The sequence below is a fragment of the Megalobrama amblycephala genome, linkage group LG14 (assembly GCF_018812025.1).
Source record: "Megalobrama amblycephala isolate DHTTF-2021 linkage group LG14, ASM1881202v1, whole genome shotgun sequence".
Taxonomy (NCBI): domain Eukaryota; kingdom Metazoa; phylum Chordata; class Actinopteri; order Cypriniformes; family Xenocyprididae; genus Megalobrama; species Megalobrama amblycephala.
In genome coordinates, this window is record NC_063057.1 from 47,267,756 (window position 1) to 47,292,213 (window position 24,458).

General features: G+C 39.4%; 1 protein-coding gene across 1 annotated transcript; it reads left to right on the forward strand.

Moving 5' to 3' along the window:
- The first annotated feature begins 3,760 nt into the window (after positions 1 to 3,760).
- LOC125245881 (gastrula zinc finger protein XlCGF8.2DB-like) lies at positions 3,761 to 14,573 on the forward strand. The gene is made up of 2 exons (XM_048156697.1): positions 3,761 to 3,816; positions 11,411 to 14,573. The coding sequence occupies exon 2, from the start codon at positions 11,416 to 11,418 to the stop codon at positions 12,322 to 12,324; it is 909 nt and encodes a 302-aa protein (XP_048012654.1). The 5' UTR covers positions 3,761 to 3,816; positions 11,411 to 11,415; the 3' UTR covers positions 12,325 to 14,573.
- The last annotated feature ends 9,885 nt before the right edge of the window (positions 14,574 to 24,458 follow it).

Genomic DNA, 24,458 nt, shown 5'->3' on the forward strand with positions numbered 1-24,458 from the left:
TATGGCATCCCATACATGTGGCATGACACGGCTCAGGGATGACTGTGACATCCCCGATCGTTTTGCCAACTCCCGCTGAAAAGTACCCAGTGGCCAAGTGGCCTAATGCCATCAGTATTTGCAAAGGAACAGGTAGAGCATGATTTCCTTGTGAAGGTCTCTCCAATACTGGCCATAGTGCAGAACACAATTCCAAGAGGATGGCCCTCGGGAATCGAAATCGGCTCAAAAGCCAATCATCATCATGAGCCAAGAAATCCTCACGATCCCTGAAAACTTGTTTGAATGTTAAATATATATTGATTGATTAACTACATGTCTAATTGATGCATTTTATGAATCCATTTGGTGTTGCTAAATCATATGCACAGCCAAGAGTATCCAAGCGATGTGCACATATTTACAGGCAAGATTTTTTTTTATAAATCCAGATATTTGCATGGAAACCAGCGTACCCACATTTCAATGCCTTTTTAGTGCATACACAACGTTTATACATCAGGCCCCTGGTCTTCTATATGGATAAGGACCTCCACCTAATGTGATAGCAGAAATCACAGCCATATTGTCCACTGAAGTGTTTTGTATTTCTTAGGTGTGGGCAAGCAACTGAGTCAGAGCTACATATTAGTGCAAACACCTTGGAGATATGCTCTACATTTTGTGAGTCTTTTGTGAGACGATTCCTAATTGGTCAGAACTCCTCAAAGAGGTTGGACAAACACCTCAGTTTAAAAATTCAGGACCTGAACAAAGAATCAGATGAGAAGATGCATCATGAGCATCACAAATTTCTAATTATAGCCCATATAAATTCATAAAGTAGTGTATGTATTTCTCAGACATACCTCCATCTTTCTACAAAATGCTTACTGTTAAAATTATGTGTAAAAAGGGGGGGTTAAAGTAGGTGTTAAAGTACTTAAATAAAATAAAATGAATACTCAGGTGTGCACTTACACCATGGTTATATATCATATAACTAAGAGAGAATCAGAGATTTTTAAACAGTATTAATAAAGATATCATCTGTTGTTAAAAATTGTAGTCACATAGTCAGCGATGCTAGCAGTTAATCATCTTGTTTGTTTACAGTCTGTAAGCAGAGGAAAGAGCACATCCAAAAGGAGACCATGGACGAAACCTGAGGTGAACACTGTAATGAGACACATCAAATCTCATATCAGTAAAGGTCATTTGGCATCAATGAAGGAATGTGAGGTCTGCAAAAGGTGTGAGGATCCAGTCCTATGAACCGGACAGTCCAAAATATAAGAGATTAGAATTAGCGTTTTTTTTTTTTTATTTCTGTCAGAGAGTGACATTAAAAATTAAATTAAGAAAACATGTTTTATTCTTCTACTGGTACGGCTGAAGATTTTAACATAGATGTTGCACAATATTGGAAAAAACTATATTTTATATCAGTAATATAATAATCAATAATAACGTTCACTATTATATAACACTAGAATAACCCGTTTAAAATTGTTTAAACTTATTACTGTACCTGTACACGTTACTATACATCTATATGTTTTGCTGTTTTTTTCCCTTAGTTTTTTCTTTTTCTTTGTTACCTGTATGTGTACTTGTGTATGTCAGGGGTCAAAAAAAAGAATGGTTTTTGATGGGTTTTATTGGAATTGGAACTCGGAATTTTATTGGAACTCGGTTTTATATGATAAAATAACAATCTAGCCGAACTGAAAATCTAAATCACCATTTTAAAAAATTTTGCAAACACCTCAGTGGTTGATTGTTTGCCTGTTGTGTGTGAAATCTTTGGTTCAAATCACACAAATACCGTTTTTTTAATCACATAGAGAGCTTTAAAAAAAACATTCATCCAAAACACCCTTGAAAAAATTGCGATATTTTTGTTTTAAACTTTAATTGTATGATGGTAAAACTGCAATTAATCCGAGAATCAGATGCGTTTTACTGTTACTGGGTTGTCCTTTTTCACGTTTTCTGGGTTGGTAGATGCACAGGGGACCCAGTTATAGCATTTAAACACAGAAAAAGTCTGATTTTCATGATATGCCCTCTACATCAGCATGATATCCCCTTTACATCAGCAGCCGCATATTGATTTGATTTTGGTGGGACAGAATCTGCTGTATTTGAGACTGGATGTATTGCAGGTTGTTTGTTACTGGTGCTCTACTGACAGAAGACAGAGATGCTGTCAGTCTTTGATTGATCAGATCATATTAAGCTCTTCTTTATCGTCCTTGTCTCTCACTTGTTCTTCTTGTTCTCTCTCCTCACCTTCACCCATCACATGCTCTTCATGTGGATCTACAGCTTCGAATATCTGGTAAAATAATTCAGATCAATTAACATGATTTTATTTGTGGAAAACCACCGAGATTTCTGTGGATTTCTCACTCATTAGTGAGCGATTTGAATCACTCTACATGGGCAGCAAACATCTGAGACTTAAATTACTATTGATTTCATTAAAGATCTGTGAAACACTTGATTTTTAATTAGACTGAACTCTATTTATTAGTATTTTTGTATTCAGTTATATTTACATTTCTACTGATTCTTGGAAGATCATACTCTTATTAGTAGTTTTTACTTTTTTTCACATCATGGACAGGACATCAATCATTTAAATAGGTATTTCACCACGAATGCAAATCTCAATTCCTCTGCTACATGCACTTAAGGACAGCAGGACTTTTATTTTAGTGTGGTGATATGATGTCATAAGACTGCGCCGCGCTCCTGCCTCTGTTGTGAAAAGGTTTGTAATTTTAAACGTTTAAAGTATTTAATTCAATGCAAGACATCCAGACGATTTTATAGTTTTATGTTTGTACAAGCGATGTAAAGTTGACTCCATTATTGAAAGTAATGAATTCTCTAAAGTTATGCTCATCCACACATGAGTAACGTTAACAGAAAAGATGCGTCTCGTCTCGCTCCCTATATCGTCAATCAGTTATTGTAAACACAAATTCGGTCACTGGCAAGTAGTGATGAGAGATATAAAGATTTTGAAACACCGAGTCAATTGAATCAAATGTTTAGCGAAATGAATCAGTGATTCGAATCGCCGCACGCTGACGAGACCTGCTGGTCAAAACATAAACATGAAATTACAACTTTAACAAACCAATTTGTATTAAAGTCTCTAGAACATACAAGTCAGTAAATACCACGTGTAAATCATCAAATGCCTACCTAAATATTAAGTTTCTGTTATTATATTAAGTGTTTTATTAAGTACTTTTTTCCTTTTTGGTACTAAGGTAATTTAAGGCCATTCTTACTCCGACAGACTCTCTTTCCCCAGTGCACTAAACTATTGAACTAGGGAGTGGATTGAGACGCACCCAGAGATTTAGTTTGGATTTTTCTTTCTGTTCATTTTTCTCATCTTAATTATGACAGTGTCCAAAGACAGGAAAAACTCCTGGTGAAGCAACAGAGATCCATGCGCCACTATTATAAAGATGGCGTTTATTAAAGAAGAGAGTGAAGACATGAAGATTGAAGAAGCATTCAGAGTGAAACAAGAAGATACTGAGACACAAACAAATATGGCCTTTATTAAAGAAGAGAGTGAAAACAAAAAGATTGAAGAAACATTCAGAGTGAAACAAGAAGATACTGAGGAACAAACACAGATGGCATTTATTAAAGAGGAGAGTGAAGATGTGAAGATTGAAGAAACATTCAGAGTGAAACAAGAAGATACTGAGGAACAAACACAGATGGCATTTATTAAAGAGGAGAGTGAAGATGTGAAGATTGAAGAAACATTCAGAGTGAAACAAGAAGATTCTGAGGAACAAACAGGTTGGTTCATTCTCACATCTGAACTCAGTCATTTGATCCTTATTGGAATGTCCAGCTCTACAGAAATGAATGATATTTTTAAAGAATGTGATATGAAGTGTGTAACATTAAACATAATATCTACTTCTCAACTGTAACAAGGAAAACCATTCATTTCTATCAGTTAATTATATGACTTTAACAAAACATGGATGTTACTGTAACTAAAATCTAGAGGGTCAAAAATTGAGGGTTATAATAATAAAAGTAATAATAATAACAACAAATATTAACATACCTGAACATAAATAGCAGTAAAAATTCTGTGATAAGTATAAATCCACACCTTATGAGGTGCAAGTTAAAGGGAAAAACTTGATGCAAAGAAAAAATAACTTAATAAAAGTTAATTAGTAAAGTTAGGGTGCGTTCACACTTGTAGTTCGGTTCGTTTGGTTCATTTGGTCCGGACCAAAGAAGAAAAAAACAAACATTTAGTCCTGGTCCGGTTAGTGTTCAGATTGTTAATTTTATCACCGAACCTTAAGGCACAGGGATAGATTCACAACGTGATTGGTCGGATGTTATGACGTATTGCCTATTTTAAACCGGAACTTACCGAACATCCAAAACAATATTGTGTGCTGAGGTAAATGCGCTTGTTGTGTGTGTGTAGTCTGCATGTGATGGTATTTTGGCCAGCTGAGAACTCGTGAAGAGCTTATAAAATGTGTAAAGTAGTCAAAACAGCAGCGGGAATTTATCCGTCACACACAAACGATCTGCTGTGAGTAGACGCGCGTCTGATGCCTGTGATGGGCAAACTGTTCGTATAAATTTATGGACAGAAAACTAATCATTTTTATGTAGCTCAACATGGTAAGTCTTTTTGTTAAAATCATGTTATCTTGATTTACAGCGAGTTCCATGTTTTGCCTTGCCTAATATAGATCTAGCTTACTGCTAAGTGTCTCATAGTAGTAACGTTATAACTTTCAACACATAAATGTATCTAATATGATAAAACCGCATTACCCCACATATGCATGACCGGAAGAAGTGGAAACAGTCATTTGCGGCATAATAAAAGCTCCACTGTTCTTGTGTCGTGGCAGCGGCATCATTCCACTCCAACGGCTTTTAGCCCCATCCTGCTTCATGCTACAGTAGCTCAGTGGTTCTCAAACTTTTTCTGCTGGGCCCCCTTTTGTAGAGAAAAATATTTTCATTACCCCATCCATTTTTTTTTTTTTTTTGGCATCTTTTATGCTCACCACGGCTGCATTTATTTATTAACCTTGTATTGTTCACTACCCTTTTGTTATGTTCAGGATGAAAACATCCACTAAATTAAACTGTTGTAAAAATGTATTAGATAAATATTTTTTTCAATTTTTTTTTTGCATAAATTTGTTAGTCAACCTCAGTCCTGATCAAAACTACTAAATGTTTGAAAAAAAAAAAAAAAATCCAGGATTTTTACTCTTTTATTGCCAAGTTTATAAATGATGTAACTGATTTGGGGGGGAAAACACAAAATGACTTATTTTCAATATAAAAAGTGATTATGGACTGGATATTTTTTTACCTTTTATCACAGTCTTGGGCATGTCATAGATTAGTAACAACATTGGCTTTGATACATTGTTAGTTTTTGTGCAGCATCAGATTTTAATTTTTTCTCCCTTATTTACTGTTCGTGGCTGTTTTTGCCCCAATGACTTCCATTATATACAACATTTTTTGATTGCAAAGCCATGACACAATATAATCATGCATTCTTGATTGTTGGTGGTTTTCCCTGTTGGGAAGAGGTAAAATTTGTCATTTTTACAGTTGATCACCAGGTGGCACCATTAACTCTTCAGATAGGCCTGTGCAAAAAAAAAAAAAAGCTTAGTTTCTGGCTTTTATATGGAGTTATAACAGCTTATTATAGTGTGTGTGTGTGTGTGTGTGTGTGAGAGAGAGAGAGTGAGTGAGGGACCTTTGCGCACTTACCTTGATGCGTCTGAGAAAATCAAAATATGCACCTCAGCTCTCAGAACTACAAAAACAAAGTAAGTGTATTTATGCACCTGCTGCCTTTTGATGGTGAGAAGTACGGATGGCCTATGTGTGAAATGCTTGTCTTTTCTTGATGGTAAAGCCAGTTTAAAACCTTCAGTGATACGCTTTTCCATTTTTTTCTGTAAAAAATCTACTCTGCATCAGATTTATGAACAATTTATTATGAACCAAAATGCAGCAACTCCAGTTTCGCATTATGCGGCGCCCATGGAGGTTGGTCATACTGACAATGAGGTCAGTCATCTCCTCTGTAAAAAACAGATTGAACACAGAATCCACGTTCTGGAACCTTGCGACGGTCGGCTGTTGGGCAGTTTTTGTTTGTCAGCCGACTAAGGCCCCATTTACACTGCACGGTTCAAGTGACCCAATTCCGATTTTTTCCTCCCATGTGGCACAGATCGGATATGAGTCACGACCGTGTAAGCAGGAAAAAAGCGCATGGATTCCAATTTTCACAGATCGGTTTCAGGCCTCATCCATATGTGGTTATAAATCGGATATGAATCGGATATGTGCGTTTGCGCCTGCAGTGTCGGATATTCCCCTGTAAATGCGACTCCTGCGTCATTGAAAAGTGAGGGGTTTTTAACATTTCGCGGAACATCCCTAGTTCACTGGCAGAGTATTAATTTCATTTGTTTGTGTTAAATAAAAGGCGATCTGACATTGAAATGTGTTGCTCTTGAAATCACACGTTGCCGCTGTTGTCAGTGATGACGGCTCGTGCACAGATGCGCGCTTCAGTCCCGTTGTAGAGACTTAACTATTATAGTCCCGTTGTAGAGACTAACTACAAACTTGTACCTGCCCTTGATATACAATCACTGATGAACGCATTGGTTTGAATGAAAAAAAAACTAATACAGGACGGCGGATTCGAACCCAGAAGCTGTAACATTCAAATATCTGCCCGTAACCCAGTCTTATTCCACTCGCACACTTCAGCGGAGCTGCGTACGTATACTGTCGTGAAGAATTTGTAGCCTATTATTTTTATGTAAAAAAAAATAATGTACACTAAATTATGTAAACTATTGCATTAAAATGGTTTTTATATGAATTCATGTCAATAAATTAAGCTCAATGTACCACTGAAATTGATTTGTGATGTCATATATGCTATTTTTGGTACGTTTCGCCAAGTGCAGTGTAAAAAGGAGACATCGGATACAGGTCACTTTTAAAAGAAATGTAAGCACGTCGTCCAAAAAAAATCGGATATGGTCAAAAGATCGGATCTGTGCATTAAGACTTGCAGTGTAAATGTGGCCTAAGTTTTCTTAGTGTGTTCTGCACTGTTGGCCCTCATCTGCTTTTTTTTCCCGGCCGATTCGACATGTTGAATCGGCGTCAGAGCTCGTCGTCCGTCGGGCCATCTGATCATTCTGATTGGCTGTTCAGCTACAGCTACCTGCTGGTTTGCAAAGGCATTTTATCTTACGCAGGTGCAGAACAGACTTGCTACTTGGCTGTCGGCTGTCAAGCTTCAGTTTGGTGTGTCAGGGCAACTTTGGACCCAGACCCTGCCGACATGAGTTGGCTTGGTGTGTTCCTGCCTTAACGTGTCTGCCCTGGAGTCACGCCTCTGGCAGGCTGAAGAAAGGGAGTTGTCTCCATGTTGGTGGAAAACCACACTTTGCCGTTTCTCCCAATCCACCCAGATCCAGGGTCCTCTGAATCCTCCTTGCCTTCAGTGGAAGTTGGAGAGGATGATGAGTGTGCCCCAACAAAATCAGGATCTGACTCTCCTGAGTCTGTGGTGTCACAGGGAGAAGACAATACATCTTGCAGCTCGCTGGAGGGGTCAGGCTGCATAATCATTTCTAAAACTTAGGTACAAGTCAAGCCCTTTCTCATGTTGCTTGCCTCTTCTCACCATCAAATGACCAGCAGGATGGCATGCAAGTGTTTAAATCCACTTACCTTGTTTTTGTTTAGTCTGTACTTCTCACCATCAAAAGGCAGCAGGTGCATAAATACACTTACTTTGTTTTTGTTTACTACGTGTAGTTCTGAGATGCATATTTTGATTTTCTCAGATACATCATGGCAAGTTTGTCTCTCTCTTTCTCTCACTCACACACACACACACACACACACACACACTATAATATGCTGTTATACTCTATATAACTCCATATAAAAGCCAGAAACTAAGTTTTCTTTTTTGCACAAGCCTATCTAAAGGGTTAATGGTGCCACCTGGTGATCAACAGAAAAAATGACAAATTTTACCTCTTCCCAACAGGGAAAACCACCAACAATCAGAATGCATGATTATATTGTGTCATGGCTTTGCAATCAAAAAATGTCATTATAATGGTAGTCTACGGGGCAAAAACAGCCACGAACAGTAAATGAGGGAGAAAAATAAAAATCTGATGCTGCACAAAAACTAATATCCAGTCCACAATCACTTTTTATATTGAAAATAAGTCATTTTGTGTGTGTTTTCCCCCCCAAATCAATGACATCATTTATGAACTTGGCAATTAAAGGTGTTACAGAGGATGTTTTGTTTTATACGTTTTTGCATTGTATATTGCAAATGCAGTATTACTTGAAACTGTCTTTACTAACTGATAAAAGACTATTTATTAGGTGCACTGAAAGGAATAATATCAGTATACATCATCTGTGCACGAGGTAGGGCCTTGAAAACATCAGCCAATCGTTTACACGATCATCGCGTAAACGATTGGCCCTCTGGCTTGTCAATCACTGCCATTACGTTTCTTGTGAGAGACGTGCGCGCTCCAGTAACTTTCCACAGGCACCGCATGCGCATAGTGCATAAAACTCCGTCATTAGCTTCGGTTTGTTTTCATTGTCGCTCCTGCTTTCCTCCTCGAATTTGCACCATGGCAGATAAGAAACCCGAAGGAGGACGCAAAAGAAAGACTTTGTTTGAGGTCGCTGAGAAGAGGAGAAAATTGTCTCAAGAACGTAATCAAACTAGAGTCGTTCTTGGACAAACATTTCAACGCTGGAGAGCAACGAAGGAACAGATAGGTGTCAAGACAGATGCGCAGTTCGCAAAAATTCTTCTCGACAGGTAACAGTGATTATCCTTTCTTGATGGAATAATTATTGTTGTACTGTTATTCAGGTATGTTGACGTTGTTCTTGTACTGTAGTTGTAAGGCAATGACCAGTTTGCTAAATGCTACATGCTAGTTGAAATGGGAGTAACGTTGACTGAGCTACGTCTTATGTGTTTATTATCATATCATTTCACACCCCCAAAAAATTCTCAGACTTACAGTAACTTAATCTCATTGTAGTTATGATACTGTTACTTCAACTCCGCTGACAAACCAATGGGTGAGACCCCAGGCTCCAGCTGTGTCCACTATTTTGCAGGAGTCACTTGCAGATCGGTGAGTTTTAGGTTGAACCAAGGTAACTATTGTTCAGGAAATTCAACTCCATGAGATCCAATGTAAATGTACGTTGTTATTGCCCTTATAGCAATGCTGTAATGCTATACGATAGCTTAGCTTTATTGATACAGTTCGTGCCTAAATAAAAACATATCCAAAATTTCGACTTACAATGTCAGAAATATTTTGTTATTTGAAAAATATCTGCCAAATACAGTCAATGTTTTTGTCAGGAGTATCAACTGCAGATTATGAGTTACCTGCGGTGAATCCGACATAATGAATCCACTAACACGACACAGCGAATGCCGGTGGTAAACACTCGTGTTCCAATACTCGTGCACGAGTTTTGGGAGGCGTTCCCTCCAAATGAGCTGTGAAGGAGGGGGGTTATTCTTACGCATGCGCTCATTTCAAAAACTCACTAACAGTCTTTGGTTTCTCAGTCGTCGAAAACATCCTCTGTAACACCTTTAACATATAATGTATTCCTGTGATCAAAGCTGAATTTTCAGCATCATTGCTCCAGATTTGGAAATCCATTTGTTCTTTGTGTTGAAGCACTGGAGTTCATCAGAAATTGAACAGGGCATCAGTATACTTTCTGAGATTAATTGTTTAATTGTTTATTAGGCCACTAGTTCATCGGCTTGGTGTGTTCCTGCCTTTAAGCATATTCTTCATCTGCTTTACGTTTATCTGGTACCTGCAGTCCTTTCACAAATTTGTACATGAGCAGAACCATGCATCGTTCATTTATATTTTTACATGGTTCTGATACTTCAGTCGCACCATCGTTAAGCAATAAAATTACCCCACTGTAAAAACAAATACAATGAGTGTGCAAACATTTAGGTGAGATAAATGTAATTTTAAAAATTGTCTAAAGAATGGTACAATAAGTGAGATGCAGCTGTGATTAGATGCCAAAAAGTAGGTAATTTGCAACTTTAATAAGCACATTGTGCTATGAATGGGCTTAAAGTCCCTGTAAAGTCAATTCTGAGAATTTTTTCTAACACTTTATAAATGTTACAAATGTATTGCTGAAACACATTACAAAGTCTGTGAATTGAGTAATGCTTAATTGTGAAGTTAGAGCGTTAAACAGTTTTTCACCAAGTCTCTGCTCAGGATTTTTTGGGCGGAGCTAAAACGGGGGTCTAATGAAGCACATCGTCCCCCGAGCATAGCCCCTCCCCTAACACTATATAACTGTCGATGACGCACCGAGCGTGGCGCCGCCTCTAACTCTACAGCGGTTCACTCGCTCAATCTCGAGTGTTATTACAGTCATACAGCCCTTTGCACATTTAGCTAGTAATGCCTTCGTCACGCAAATGCATATTACATGGTTGTTATAATATACAATATGCTCGGTCTCCTTATTTAAATTTCCTAAAACGATGATATGAAGGATTCTAAAGTGATCGTTCTACACCGGACAATTTTACAAACTTTCATCAGACAGCTGGGATTCACAGATAATCCGCTGTTTTTGGTGAATGTGACTGAACAGACCTCGTCCCCCCCTCCCGCCTCGGCCGTCTTACCGTCCCGACCATAACCGATGGTATATGGGGCCGGACAGAGTCTCTCCCGTCCCGGCCTTCATCCTCCCGTCTCGCGGCGCCGTCATTTGTCGACTCGACAACAGTCCGGCAGTACGTGCCCAATGAGTGTAAGTTGTCGTGTGTGCTTATGTTATAATTAGTAGGTAGTCCACAGTAACTCTACTAAAATGTGCAACCCTCTAACGTGATTCTTTTGTTTATATGCATCAGTATGTTTGACTCATTAGACAAGTCAGTTGAGACGGCAGCTCTCGCGAGTGGGTGTGGTTTCAGCGCCGACAGCAGACACGCCCCCAGCGTTTGAGAGCAGAGAGCGCTGCCTATTTTTTCGAGATTTTGATAACTTATTTCATTTACTTGCAGATTTTTTTAATGATTCAAATTTGGCTGGGTGGTTAATAACACATTTTTCTGTGGTGTGACAAGCTCAAAACACATACTTTAAAATGACTTTACAGGGACTTTAAAGCTTAGCAAAAGGTCTTGGTTTCTCTACAAAATATTTTTCTAATAGGAACGTGGTTGGCAAACCCTTATTAAACTCAGGTTAACTTGTATTTCTCTCTCTCTCTTTTTTTGCCATAGACCTGATGCAGCTAAAAGAAGCAAGTGAAGTACTGAATGAAATGGAAGAGAAAGATCAATATGAGAAACATTGTGATTTAATAACTGGAGAAAAATCTTTTAGTTGCTCACAGATCGAAAAGGCTTCCTGTCAAAAGACAGGATCTAAAAGTCATTTCACCTGCCAACAGTGTGGAGAGAGTTTTGATCAATATGGATGCCTTAAAGTCCACATGAGAATTCACACCGGAGAGAAGCCTTTCTCCTGCCAGCAGTGTGGAAAAAGTTTCACTCAAAAAGCTAGCCTTAAAATCCATATGAGAGTTCACACTGGAGAGAGTCCTTACACATGCAAGCAGTGTGGACAAAGTTTTACTCAATTAGGAGGCCTTAAAGTCCACATGAGAATTCACTCTGGAGAAAAGTCTTTCAACTGCCAACATTGTGGAAAAAAATTCTTTCGGAAAGGATGCCTTACAATCCACATGAGGCTTCACACTGGAGAGAAACCTTACATCTGCACACTGTGTGAAAAGAGTTTTACACAAAAACAAACCCTTGATTCCCATATGAAAATTCACACTGGAGAGAACTTATACACCTGCAAAATGTGTGAGAAGAGCTTCTCTCGAAAAGACGGTCTTAAGAATCACATGAGAATTCACACTGGAGAAAAGCCGTTCGTATGTGGTCACTGTGGAAAGGAATTCAGACGTAATGAAACACTTAATGCCCACATGAGAATTCACACCGGAGAGAAGCCTTACACCTGCAAACTGTGTGGGAAGAGCTTCTCGCAAAAAGGAAATCTTACAACCCACATGAGAACTCACACTGGAGAGAAGCCATTCGAATGTGGTCAGTGTGGAAAAAGTTACAAAATTAAAGTAAACCTTGATTTACACATGAGGATTCACTCGAGAGAACTGTTTTAAAAGTCAGTGTGGAAGGAGTTTCATAAAAGAAAATCTTTCAAAATATGTATCTGTGAAATTAAAGCTATATTCACACTGCAACTAAATGTGGGCAAAATCTGACCGTCCACCTTCAAGAATACTTGTTTTATTTGCATTCTTTATGCTTTGACTTTAGAAAAGAGAAAGAAAATAAAAAAAACTATAGTCAAATACTCTATTCTGTATATTGACACCTCAAAATCAAAATATTAGACTTGCTATGAAATGCCAAAATATGAATGAAAGATTGCACACAAATGTTCATAAACTAAAGATTAATTAAATAATGCAGGACAATGTTCATTATTTCATTTACTGAAAGATTGCACAGATAAGCATATGTTGTAATTTTGAACTTGATCATGACTACTGTTGGGGCTCATCTTAGAAAATCTGGAAGCTGGTTTCAGGGCCAAAGTTATCCATCCCCGATTACTCGATGCCTAGGTTAATCTGAAATTGTTTTGCAAAGTGAATTATGCATAGGAAAAACCTTAAAGACATTGTTCTAAACATGAACTTTAAGATATGCAAATGAACCTCATGCAAGAGAGGGGTGTTACAATATATTCAGTTCCTGAAATATTCTGTTCCACTGGGTGGTGCTTACATGAATATTCGTGATATCCTCCTATTGTGGGCGTGTCCTTGAGACAACGTGCAAGCGAATGGAACTGAAAATATTAGTACACGCTCCTCAAATCGCATCGGTTTAATGGATTATTTCGAAAAGGTAATAAAATATCCAATGTTAATCAACAGTTCACATGTTCAAAACAATTCATAGTTTGTGTAGTATGATAAATCGTCTGAGCTAATTGAGTACAAGACAGGCATTCAGATAAACAGTTAATGTAGGGATACAGCAGAGCAAACATGAGTGTATAACCTTGTTTTACACTGATGTGTTTTCTGTTTAGCTTTATTTATTTGAGGATTTAGAAAGTTTTTGAATAGTTTGTTTAGTCTGCTTCCTTCGTTGTCATTTTGTGACTACAGTACTACATAGTGTTGACAACTTGAAATAAACCTCTACAAATATATCTGTGTCCTAATAAAAATAAGCTATAGACTGGTGTGAATATTCAATGTCAAACTTAATTTCTTGATTATTATTCAATCAATATTGGTGCACATTGAGTTTTTCACTTTCAACTGTTTTTCCAGCAAATTTCTTAACATGTAAATATTTGTACAAACAAAAAGATTCAACAACTGAGACATAAACTGAACAAATTTCACAGACGTTTGATGACCATCTGAGAGTCTGATGTGGCACCAGCTGCTTTACAGAGCATCTCATCCTCATTGACAGCACCAGATTTGCAGCTCTTGCTGTGAGATGTTACTCCACTCTTCCATCAAGGAATTTCACATTCTCTAGCATGTCTGGGGGGACTTACAGTTACATGTGGTTTGGCACTGGAAGGACAATCAGCTGTCCTTCTGTCTCCCTTTAGCACTGTCTCATGCATCTTACATTACAGACATTGCAGTTTATTGCTGTGTTCACATCTGCAGTCCTCTTGTCTCCTACAGCAGGACTAAGGCACGTTCACACAGGTGGTTAGAGACCCTGGGCATCATTATTCTGCTGTTTTTCAGAGTCAGTAGAAAGGTTTCTTTAGTGTCCTAAGTTATTGTAACTGACCTTGATTAACCTATAGGTGTATGTGCAATAATTGTTAAAACCTTTTCTAAAGATCTGTAAAGCTTATTTGGAATGCACAAAATTTCTTTAAAATATTATCCTGAAAATTGTCTTTTCTTTATTATTGTTTAAAAAAAAAAAAAAAAAAAAAATCCAGTTAGCCTATATAAATAATACATTAAATGTTATAACAAGTACAGAAGTTATTACTCTATGAATGTAACTCAAATTGAAAAGACATTTTAAAAATTCAAAACAATGTATGAAATGAAGCAATAAGCTTGTGAGGTAAATATTAAAACAGGGCCTTGACACTCGGGAACAGCCTTCATGCATGTCCAGATCACACACTGCCAGAGCTCTCCAAGACTTCAGCTTTCACATCCAGTCTGAAACAGACAGTGACTTTACAAGATGATGAGAATAATGTGGAAAATCACAAAAGCAAAACAAAACCATATTATGACATTGGTGATAATAACAAATATAACGTCATCTTGTAAAGTAGCTGTCTATTTTTTCTGTGTATTTGTGCTGTATTACCTCAGAAATAAATTATATTATCAGAATTATTTTATTTGACTGCTTTTGAAATTGTTTTAAATCAGGTACAGAAGGTTGTGTTATGTTTGACACATTTCAGGGTTTTGTGCTGCAATACCCTGCCTTGTCAAACTTTAAATAAAACGAAACTAAACTATAATTTCCCATCATAAAGAATGTTATTTTTGTTTAAAATATTATAATTAAGTAGCTGCTGGCATGACGACTGCCATCAAAACAAAGCTCCAAAGATTTATATTCCAAACGAATATTTTATTACCTTTTCGAAATAATCTATTAAACAGTTGAAATTTGAGGAGTGTACTAATATTTTCAGTTCCATTCGCTTGCACGTTGTCTCAAGGACACGCCCACAATAGAAGGATATCATTAATATTCGCAGAAGCGCCATCCAGTGGAAGAGAATATTTCAGGAACTGAATATATTGTAACAGGGGCCATCCATCCAGTGGCCACCTCTGACAGCATCAGCCAATCAAAACACTGGATCTGAAACACCTCCTCCTCAGGACAGATTACAGTTTTTCTCAGTCGCTTTGGTGCATTTCTCACATCACTATTTACATTTGCACAACAGTTAATGCAGTTCTCAAAACAATTAGTACAAACTGCAAAACCTAGTTGATAACCTGCAAAAGCGTGTCACTTGCTCAAAATGGATAGGTCATTCCTCAAAAGCAAGTATTCGTGTCAATGAAAGTGTCAGTGTCATCAAGATGAAAAGTCCTGACACCATTGTTTATGAACAAGATAGTCAAATGGCTTTGTCATGTTTTCATTATGACAGTTTACTCTGTCAATGTTTTCCAATGCAAAAAAGTCAGATCTTGGTGACACTACCTGAAAATGCTCAAGACAGCACTATATACTATTTGCACAGCCATTTGAAAAATACAGTAAAGTTACACATTACTGTATTTAGTGAGGTAACTGAGTACAAGACACTGAATATGTATGTTTCACATTTTTACTGCATATGCTCTTTGCAATTCTAATTTGTTCACAGCATTGTGCAAAAGAAAAAAATACACCCTTATTTGCAACAAACATAAACTCCCTTTGGGTAGAGCTGTGCACAACTGTAAACAATATTGCAGTACATATGGCAAATCTTTACTGTAACACTACTGTACACTACAATACACTAAATGTGTGATGCAGTAAAGCTGTACGTCTAAATGTAAATTGTACAGTGACAAGTTCTTGTCCCACTGCAAGCTTCATGTATGACACGATGACAGTAGTGCAGTGCAGATTGTTTAGTGCTGAATTACTGTCCATTTATACACACCTGTTCTCCCAACGAAATGTTTGAATAAATTTACAGTGGTTCTCCCAACATTTGGCTGCACCCTTCGACCAGCCTCAGCCATTTTGAGGCCGTGATTGACAACATGATCCACAATTGTAGCCCTGATTTCATCAGGGATCTGCCTATTGGCCTCTTCTTCCTCTTCCCCTGTTTTGTCCCCTTCCCCTTCTTCCCCGCACCCTTACCCCTCTTCCATGAGGCTGACCTTCCACTTCTGTGTCACAGTATTGTAGAAATGGTACACACTATGTCCTGCTTGGTTCGTATATGCTTGTAAAATGGGGGTTTATGGGATTCACCTCTGACAGTGATTGTAGAGAAGTGGCTTATCATTGGTTGCAACTAATTCCTCACACACCCCTTCTCATCAGTGAAAGTTGAGATTCACTTGAGAGAAATTGTTCAATTTAGGAGACATTTTCAGGAAAAAAAGATTTTAAAAAAAAATGTGTAAAATTTGCTTGACAGATTTTGACAACTAGTTCAACATTTTTGTATGTAATGACTCAAGCAATGAAATGAGGACTATTAGTTTTATAGGGAATGACTATTCAGCATTCACAAGTATAGTTAATTTTGACTGACATGACATAAGCAAATGATAATGTTATAAAACAGCAGAGAGTTGTATGAAAGCAATTGATGCATGTCCAAAAGCATTTGCAATTTTTTCGAAGGAATGAGAAACTGCTACTATGATGTGCACAAATGACTAAATGTTGTGGAGGTTGAACTAACTGTTGTGCAAATGTAAATAGTGATGTGAGAAATGCACCAAAGCGACTGAGAAAAACTGTAAAAGGCTTTTCTCTGAGACAGAGGGTGCTTCTCAATATCCCTCCTCGTCTCCTCGCTCCTCCGTCCTCCATCCTATGACCCGGAAAACGATCGAGCTCAGCCATCTTGAAGGACATCTCAATTCTCTAATTGCACCGCAAGGAGTTGAGGAACGAGGAGAGAGGAGGCTTCCTGAGGAGTCATGAGCGAGGATACACAGGTGCATCCTTTGCGGAAGTCTTTCTCATCGAGAAACGTGACGCACGCATAAATTCTCCTCCCCCTTTATATCTGTCACAATAATTTTATTTTAAATAAACTTTATACCTCATATATTTCAACGGGGCATCTTGCTTTAGTAATATTTATTATAATTTTTTTAAATAACCAAACTTTAATAACATATGGATAGATCCCTGGAGTGCAGCTGATGACGCTTTGAAGTGACGCTAAAGGGAGCGAGGATATATCATTTCACTTGATTCAATTCCTACGTCCTCACATCTTTTCCTTGCGTCCTTCCCTCACATCCTGAAGGGGTGGAGCTAAGACGCGAGGAAAGGAAGCAAGGAAAGGAAACGAGGATGCACAAATAAGAATTGAGAAGCACCCAGAGAGTTGTTCCAGTTTCTGGGTTGCTGCAGTTTCACGTTCTGGTTCCAATCCAAAAAAAAAAACCTGCCCTAAACTTTTAACAACCAATCACCCTGTGTTACTAATGATTTTTGTCAGTTTTTTTAAGCTGCACCAAACAGCATACTGTTCAGTCCAATAATATTGAAGGTACACATGGTATGAAGTAATTTCTTCTACATTTTAGCTGTAATATTTCAGGAAAGTTTGATTTTATTTATTTATTTATTTATTTTGATGATACTGTCACATGTTTGGACTTTGTGAATTGCCGTTCCTTTGTTCAGTTTCCCGCCACTCCTTTGTTTCTATGGTTACCATCTTTATTAGTCCATATGTACCAGCTGTGTCTCATTCAATTATCTCAGTAGTTCCCTCATTAGTTCCTTTTGAAGTACTCCTTGATTTGTTCACTCTTTGTCCTGTCACTGTTATGTTTGGATGTCTTTTGCCTACCTTTTGAGTTATTATTAAACCTTTATAGTTCTTTGGAAACCTGCTTTCTTTACATACCATTACAGATACGTTTACTGTGATATTTTTTGCCTAAATAATCATAGAGTGAACATTTGATTACACCTGAATTTGACTGTTGGGTGTATTTTCAGTGGTATACACCCAACCTTAAATCAATTGGTGTTTGACCAGGGTTGTAGGAAGGTAGATCTCCAGGAACAGGACAGGGCATACCTGGCTTATGATGACAAAGCCATAGCAAATAAATGTGCCAGGATTGTTTCATACTTCTAGTGTCTTCTAAGTCTAGTGACAAGACAGAGAAGAAGGAGTTTGTCTTCAAAGAAATGGAAACAAAAATGTGGATGTCAATACTTTATTGCAGTTACTGAACACAATACTATTTCACTGTTACTGTTTGTCTAGACTCACAGGAATGAGACCGGTGAAAAAAAAAAACATAAAAATTGACACATTTGGCAGTCCTTAATTTCAAGCACTATTTGCCGTTAAGAAGACTTCTAATATTATGGTATTGGGACTTTCATGGTTCAAACAATTTTTACATGCTGCCACTTTGTAGACTTCTGCAGCATAACACAAATGTAAAAGCCCATTGATTCAGTTGCAATGCTTCAAGATGGAAGCTTTTTGCAAATTCAGCATTTAGTCTTGCTGAAAGCTCATTGTCACTGTGTATCTAGTGACTGTTCTTGTGTGTCAGTGCCTGTAATTCTTGGTCATTCTCTACAAAATAAAGAGTCTATTCAAAGACACAGCTGAACTTGTGTATGGATTTTGTGACAGAGGTAACAAAGAACCTTGAAACAATTGCTGTTCTTGTTTCATTACTCAATGTGTTTATATTTAAGATTTGGGAAAAACTGAAAAAAATGTTTTTAACTAGATTAACATTTATAGATATTGTAAGGCTTCAGCTCATCTGAATTGTTGTGTCGGCTGTGTTGTAATTATCTTTATATGCTGATGATTACATTACAAGATTACACCTCTCTTAGAAGTGCTGATGCTGATGTGAAGACATCTTCTCTTACAAGAATTTGTGTGTGTAGGGTTTATGTGTGTTAGTCACGTAGAACAGCTACTTCTGGGCTTTTATTTTTGGCTCAGAGCCAAGCCAGAGTAAAAGACCATGTTTGTATGGAAAAACAAATGTATAAGTTGCAATGTGAGAAGATAATAGATAATAGGGAAGAGAATAGTGGATTGTTGGAAAAGTGGGTTGTTGGAAAAGAAAACATGTGTAAACTGTAGTCAGACTGAATTGCTGGCTGCAGGTAGCAGAGAAGAGAGAAAGGAGAACACTGCAGAGACAGTTAGTGCAACCAGAAGAAAAAGTGGAAAAGATAAAAGATGAAAATGTAGAGAAAAAAGAGGAGCTTAAAGAAGAGAAGTGAATTAAATAGGGAACATATGTTTGCACTGCACCCTACTAATCCCTTTTTCTCTGTCTTTCCACTGCCAAACTACACACACTTCTCGGTCGGTGAAATGCAATGCATGTCCTGGGACCCTGATATCGACTGCTCTCCTCCAAAGCGACCGACAGCACCCCTGCAAGCAGCACCTGACGGGAGACCACAGCTGATGATACAGCCCTCTATGTCCCAACCCCTCCTGGATGAAATTGACGACCCAGACATGATACCCAAGACGCCAACCGAAAGAGAGGAAATCTGGCGGAAGCCTCCAGTGACAAAGAAAAGAAAGACACGATATACTGTGAAGGAAAAAAATGTGAGTGTCACAGCTCCAGTGATTGAAGTTTCAGCTCCAATGCTCGGAGTTTCAGGGCCGGACGGGCCTATGGTGATCTTCAGACCATGGACTATGGCTGAAATGAAAGAATCGATGGCCGGTATGTTTTGCAGAGAATTCAGCCCCACAATGCACGAACTAAAGCGGCTGATGGCAATGAAACTGGGCCCACTGAACTGGTACAGAGTGAAAGGGCTACTCCACTGAGAGGATTGCCGAAGAGAACACCACGAATGGGATCACAGAGATAACACAGACTACCTGGAGGCAGAGGCAGAGAAACAAATAGCCAGAGCGAAGTCTGACAGAGAGCTACAACTGGCTATTGTTGATGCTATAGGAAAGACTGGAGGGGCTCCCAGGAATAAAGATGGGTACAAGGCAAGAAATGCAAACAGAGTGGGGGGAAGGAAAAGTGACTGGAGGTACTGGATTTGTGAAACGAATGACCATTCCACCAGAGACTGTTTTAAGTGTGGAGTGTGCAAGAATGAGGGTAATTGGGGTTACAACTGCCCACAGAACAAACAGAATCAAGCTGACTGAAGTGAGGGGGACGGAGATCAGAAGGGAGGGGCCCAGGACGAGCATCCGACCACTACGAATCGGGGAAGTGAATTTTCTAACAACACACATTTACACATACACTGATTTATGTACTGCCCTCTGCAATGAAGAAAATTCTTGCATTTCTGTATGTATGTCTAAAGTTAGTGATAATTCTGATAATTGTTTGACAATGTACAAAAGTAAGGGATTTTTAGACATGCCCAGATATTCTATATTGATAGAGGGAACGCCAGTTTCCTTTTTAGTTGACTCTGGGGCAACCGGATCCACGTTGAAATATGAAATAGACTGGTTTCAGGGAGAAATAGGAGAAACTGTGAAATACACAAATGCTTTGGACAGAAAATGTGTGCGCGCTATTAGTGGAGCTAGGAGAGACACAGCGTTCATTCTATCTGATAGCAGGCCAGTCAGCTCCTCACATTTCACTTGTGAAGGCCACAGAGGGGAGGTGGAGTGAAGTGGGCCTGTTTGTCAGAAAGTGTGTTGAGACTACAGACTGGGTTAAAAAAGATGACTACAGTGTGAGCTACAGTGAGAAGCTGGGAACGTTTATGACAGAGTTCAAGGGTGAAGTTAAGGTGGAAAGAATTGTAACACCAATTGAAAAACAGAATAAAGAGAATCATTGCACAGCAAACAATTGCACTTCAGAGATACACCCAGCATTGGCTGAGGTGCCTGCTAAATTGTGGGCTAAACATAAGTATGATGTGGGGCTAATAAAGGGGTGTGAGCCAGTAGTAATCATTCAAATCTGACTACAGGCCATGCCAACAGCAGTAACTTCTGAAAAAAGAAGTCATACTTGGCATAATTCCAGTGTTTGAGTCACTGTTAAAAGAAGGTGTGATGCCATGCAATGATTCCCCAGTACGTACTCCAATTTTTCCTGTGAAGAAAATCAGGGACAAATGTCAACCCACAGAGTGGTGTTTTGTCCAGGATTTGCGAGCAGTAAACTCAGTTGTCAGACAAAGGGCTCCGTTAGTAGCAAATCCCTATACAATATTGTCTCAAATTCCGCAAGATGCACGATTTTATTCAGTAGTGGATTTGGCTAATGCTTATTTTAGTGTACCAATGGGTAAAGACAGTGAGTTCTGGTTTGCATTTAACTTCAATGGCAAAAATTACACGTCTGTGTCAGGGGTATTGTGAGTCCCCCACACTTTACAACGAAGATCTTAGAAGGAGTTTAGAACCTTTGACCTTGACAGCTGGGACCGCCTTGATTCAGTATGTTGATTATTTGTTGATTTGTGTAAAGGATGAACCTACATGCGTGGCTGACACTGTCTCCCTCCTGAAGCATTTGGTGCAGGAGGGCCACAAAGTTAGCATGTCAAAACTGCAGTTTGTCAAGCAGCAAGTGACATTTTTAGGGCATGTAATTTCCAGAAACAGTAAACTGCTGTCTGAAAAAAGGGTACAGGCGATAAGAGACGTGCCAAAACCAATTACAAATGCTTTCATTTTTGGGAATGTGCTCATACTGTAGAGCATTCATTCCCAATCATGCGATACACGAACAGCCCTTGAGAGCCCTTAAAGTGGGAAAGGGATTGAAGTCATGTGACAGAATTGAGTGGACAGGGGAGGCAGATGAAGCTTTTGAAGCTATGAAGCTTCAACTGTCTCAGGCTCCAACGTTGGGCCTCCCTGTACCCACAAAGCCCTTTATTCAGATGGTTGATGAAAAACATGGATTTATGACTTCTGTTCTCTTGCAGCGTCATGGAGACAGATTGCGAACTGTGGCCTATTTTTCAAGCAAATTAGATCCAGTTGCAGCCGGACTGCCATGTTGTCTGGGGCCGTGGCGTCTGCTGAACAGGCTGTGATGGCGTCTAGAGAATTTGTGGGGTATTTTAATCTGAACTTGATGGTGCCACATGAGGTCTTGATGATTTTGCAAGAACAGAAAACATTGCATTTATCGACAGCTAGGTGGTTACGATACCATACTATCTTGCTCGAGATACCATATGTTGTGGTTAAGCGTTGCACAACCTTGAATCCTGCCACCCTCCTTCCGATGGAGGAGGATGGGGAGGAGCATCATTGTTGTCTAACTGCTCTTGAACAAGTGTGTACACCACATCCAGATCTTTCTGACGAACCAATCAATTTGTGACAATATCCTGTTTGTGGATGGCTCGGCGTTCAAAGATCCACAAACAGGCAAGAATTGAGTCAGGTACGCGGTAACAACTGAATTTGAGGTTGTGGCATCCGGCGCGTTGCCATCAAATTACTCAGCCCAGGCAGTGGAGCTTGTGGCTTTAACAAAAGCATGCAAACTCATGGTGGGTAAATGTGTCACAATTTATACAGATTCACGTTATGTATTTGGTGTTTGTCATGACTTTGGAGCTTTGTGGAAACACAGAAAATTTTTAAAGTCAGATGGGCACCCAATACTAAATGCTCCTTTTGTTGCTGCACTTTTGGAGGCCATTTTGCTGCTGGATAAGGTGGCCATTTGTAAATGTGCTGCACACACAAATGATACCAGCTTTATCTCATCTGACTGGCCGTCGGAAGAGCGAAGGCGGTGGCATTGTCTGGCGAGACAAAGAATCAGAGTGTACTTTGTTATCTGAAAATAACGATATTGATTCTCCTTTACAGAGTATGCAGACCTTTGCCTCAGTGGCAGAGAGGAACCAGTGGAAGCAGGCTGGCTGTATGCTGGTGGATGGAATTTGGATGAGTTGTGATGGCAAGCCTTGTTTACCCCGACATTTTTACCATCATTATGCTAAGTCGTTGCATGGGCGGGACCATGCATCGAAAATGGGGATAGTGGCGGAAATGAAAGAATTGTGGTTTACAAAAGGGTTTACAACATTTGCGGAAATTTTTTGCAAAAGATGTGAAATTTGTAACACCCACAATGTGGCAAGGGGGATAAAAATGCCTCAAATGTCTCAGCCCCCGGCATCAGGTCCATTTGAATATGTTATGTGTGATGTTGTTGAACTGATCCCATGCAATGGGAAGAAATATTGTCTAAGTATTCCTAACGTAAAAGCAGGACGCAGCAGCAGTGGCAAAGGCCCTGTTGACTGAAATCGTCCCAAGATGGGTAATTCCATGAAAAATCAGTTCAGACAACGGAACGCATTTTGTCAATGAGGCAATCAAACAGGTGGGTCAGTTTCTGGGTATAGACATGAGAACAAATTGTTCCTACTCTCCATCATCAGGAGGGGCGATTGAGAAACAGAATGGTATTTTGAAAAACAAATTGGCAAAATGGTGTGAGGATACTGGGCTCACATGGCTCAAAGCGCTGCCAATCGTTCTCATGTATTCGAAATTCTCTTTAGTAAACCACCACGAATTGGGGTTCAGGGGGGTAAGCAACTGCTGCCATCAACAGAATTGTGTGAACATGACATAAGTTATTATAAAGAGCTATCCTCTCTGTTGTCTAACATTTTGTGTCCAGGTGAAAGCTGCTCAGGGGAAAGTGGCAGAGACCACCCTCCATAACATCAGGCCAGGCTACTTTGCCCTCCAACTCTTTCTCCTCAGGTCCCGCACCCCGACAAAGAGGTGGCTAGGGCCATTCCAGGTGCCACTTTCACACGGCAGTGAAAGTGGCCGAGAGGGCCACCTGGATCCACGCCAGCCACTGCAGGAAGGTCCTAACCCAGCCTCAAAAGGATGAGCAAGAGGAGGAACAAAGGGAGGAGTAAACTGAAGGCTGCCCCGTGCCAAGGGGGATGTTCAGGTTGGCTAATCTGAACCAACACATCAGTGCCAAAAAGAGAAAGTCACATGTCAATCAACACCAAGATCCTGTATAAACACCAAGTGCCATTATCAGCTCAGGAACAAGGACACAGCTGGAATGTTGTTGAAACAGCCAGCGTGCAAATTAGAGCCCATCGTGAGAGCACAAGCTGCACTTGCTGTGAAAAGGTGGGAAAGATCCAAGAAATACTGATAACAGATCCCAGCATCATAGCTGTGTGCTCAAGTGGAGCGACGAGGTTCAACTCACCGTCCGGAAGGGGGTGGAGAGGATACACAACCATTGTTGCGCAATCTGTGCAGGGGTGGCGCCCCTTCATAGATAGAGATAGTCGAGCACTGAGTACGTCCACAACCCATCTACCTCATATCTTCTGGGCATACATCTCCCGAATGAGGCGAATTCGCGTCTTCCGCGCCGCGCTAAACGCCTCATTCGTGCCGTCTAGTTGACGCGAATTGAGCGTTTCGCGCAAATGGTGCTTTTTGTGCATTTACGCGTTTGACGCGAATTCGCGTCTGACGCCCGAGTTGAAAAATTTGAACTTTGGCGTAAATTCGCACCGCGTTAACCAATCAGGATCCTGCTTGCTGCTGTGGCGGCAG

Coding starts and splice junctions, on each gene's coding strand:
- LOC125245881 (XM_048156697.1), top strand. CDS start 11,416: ATGCAGCTAAAAGAAGCAAGTGAAGTACTGAATGAAATGGAAGAGAAA.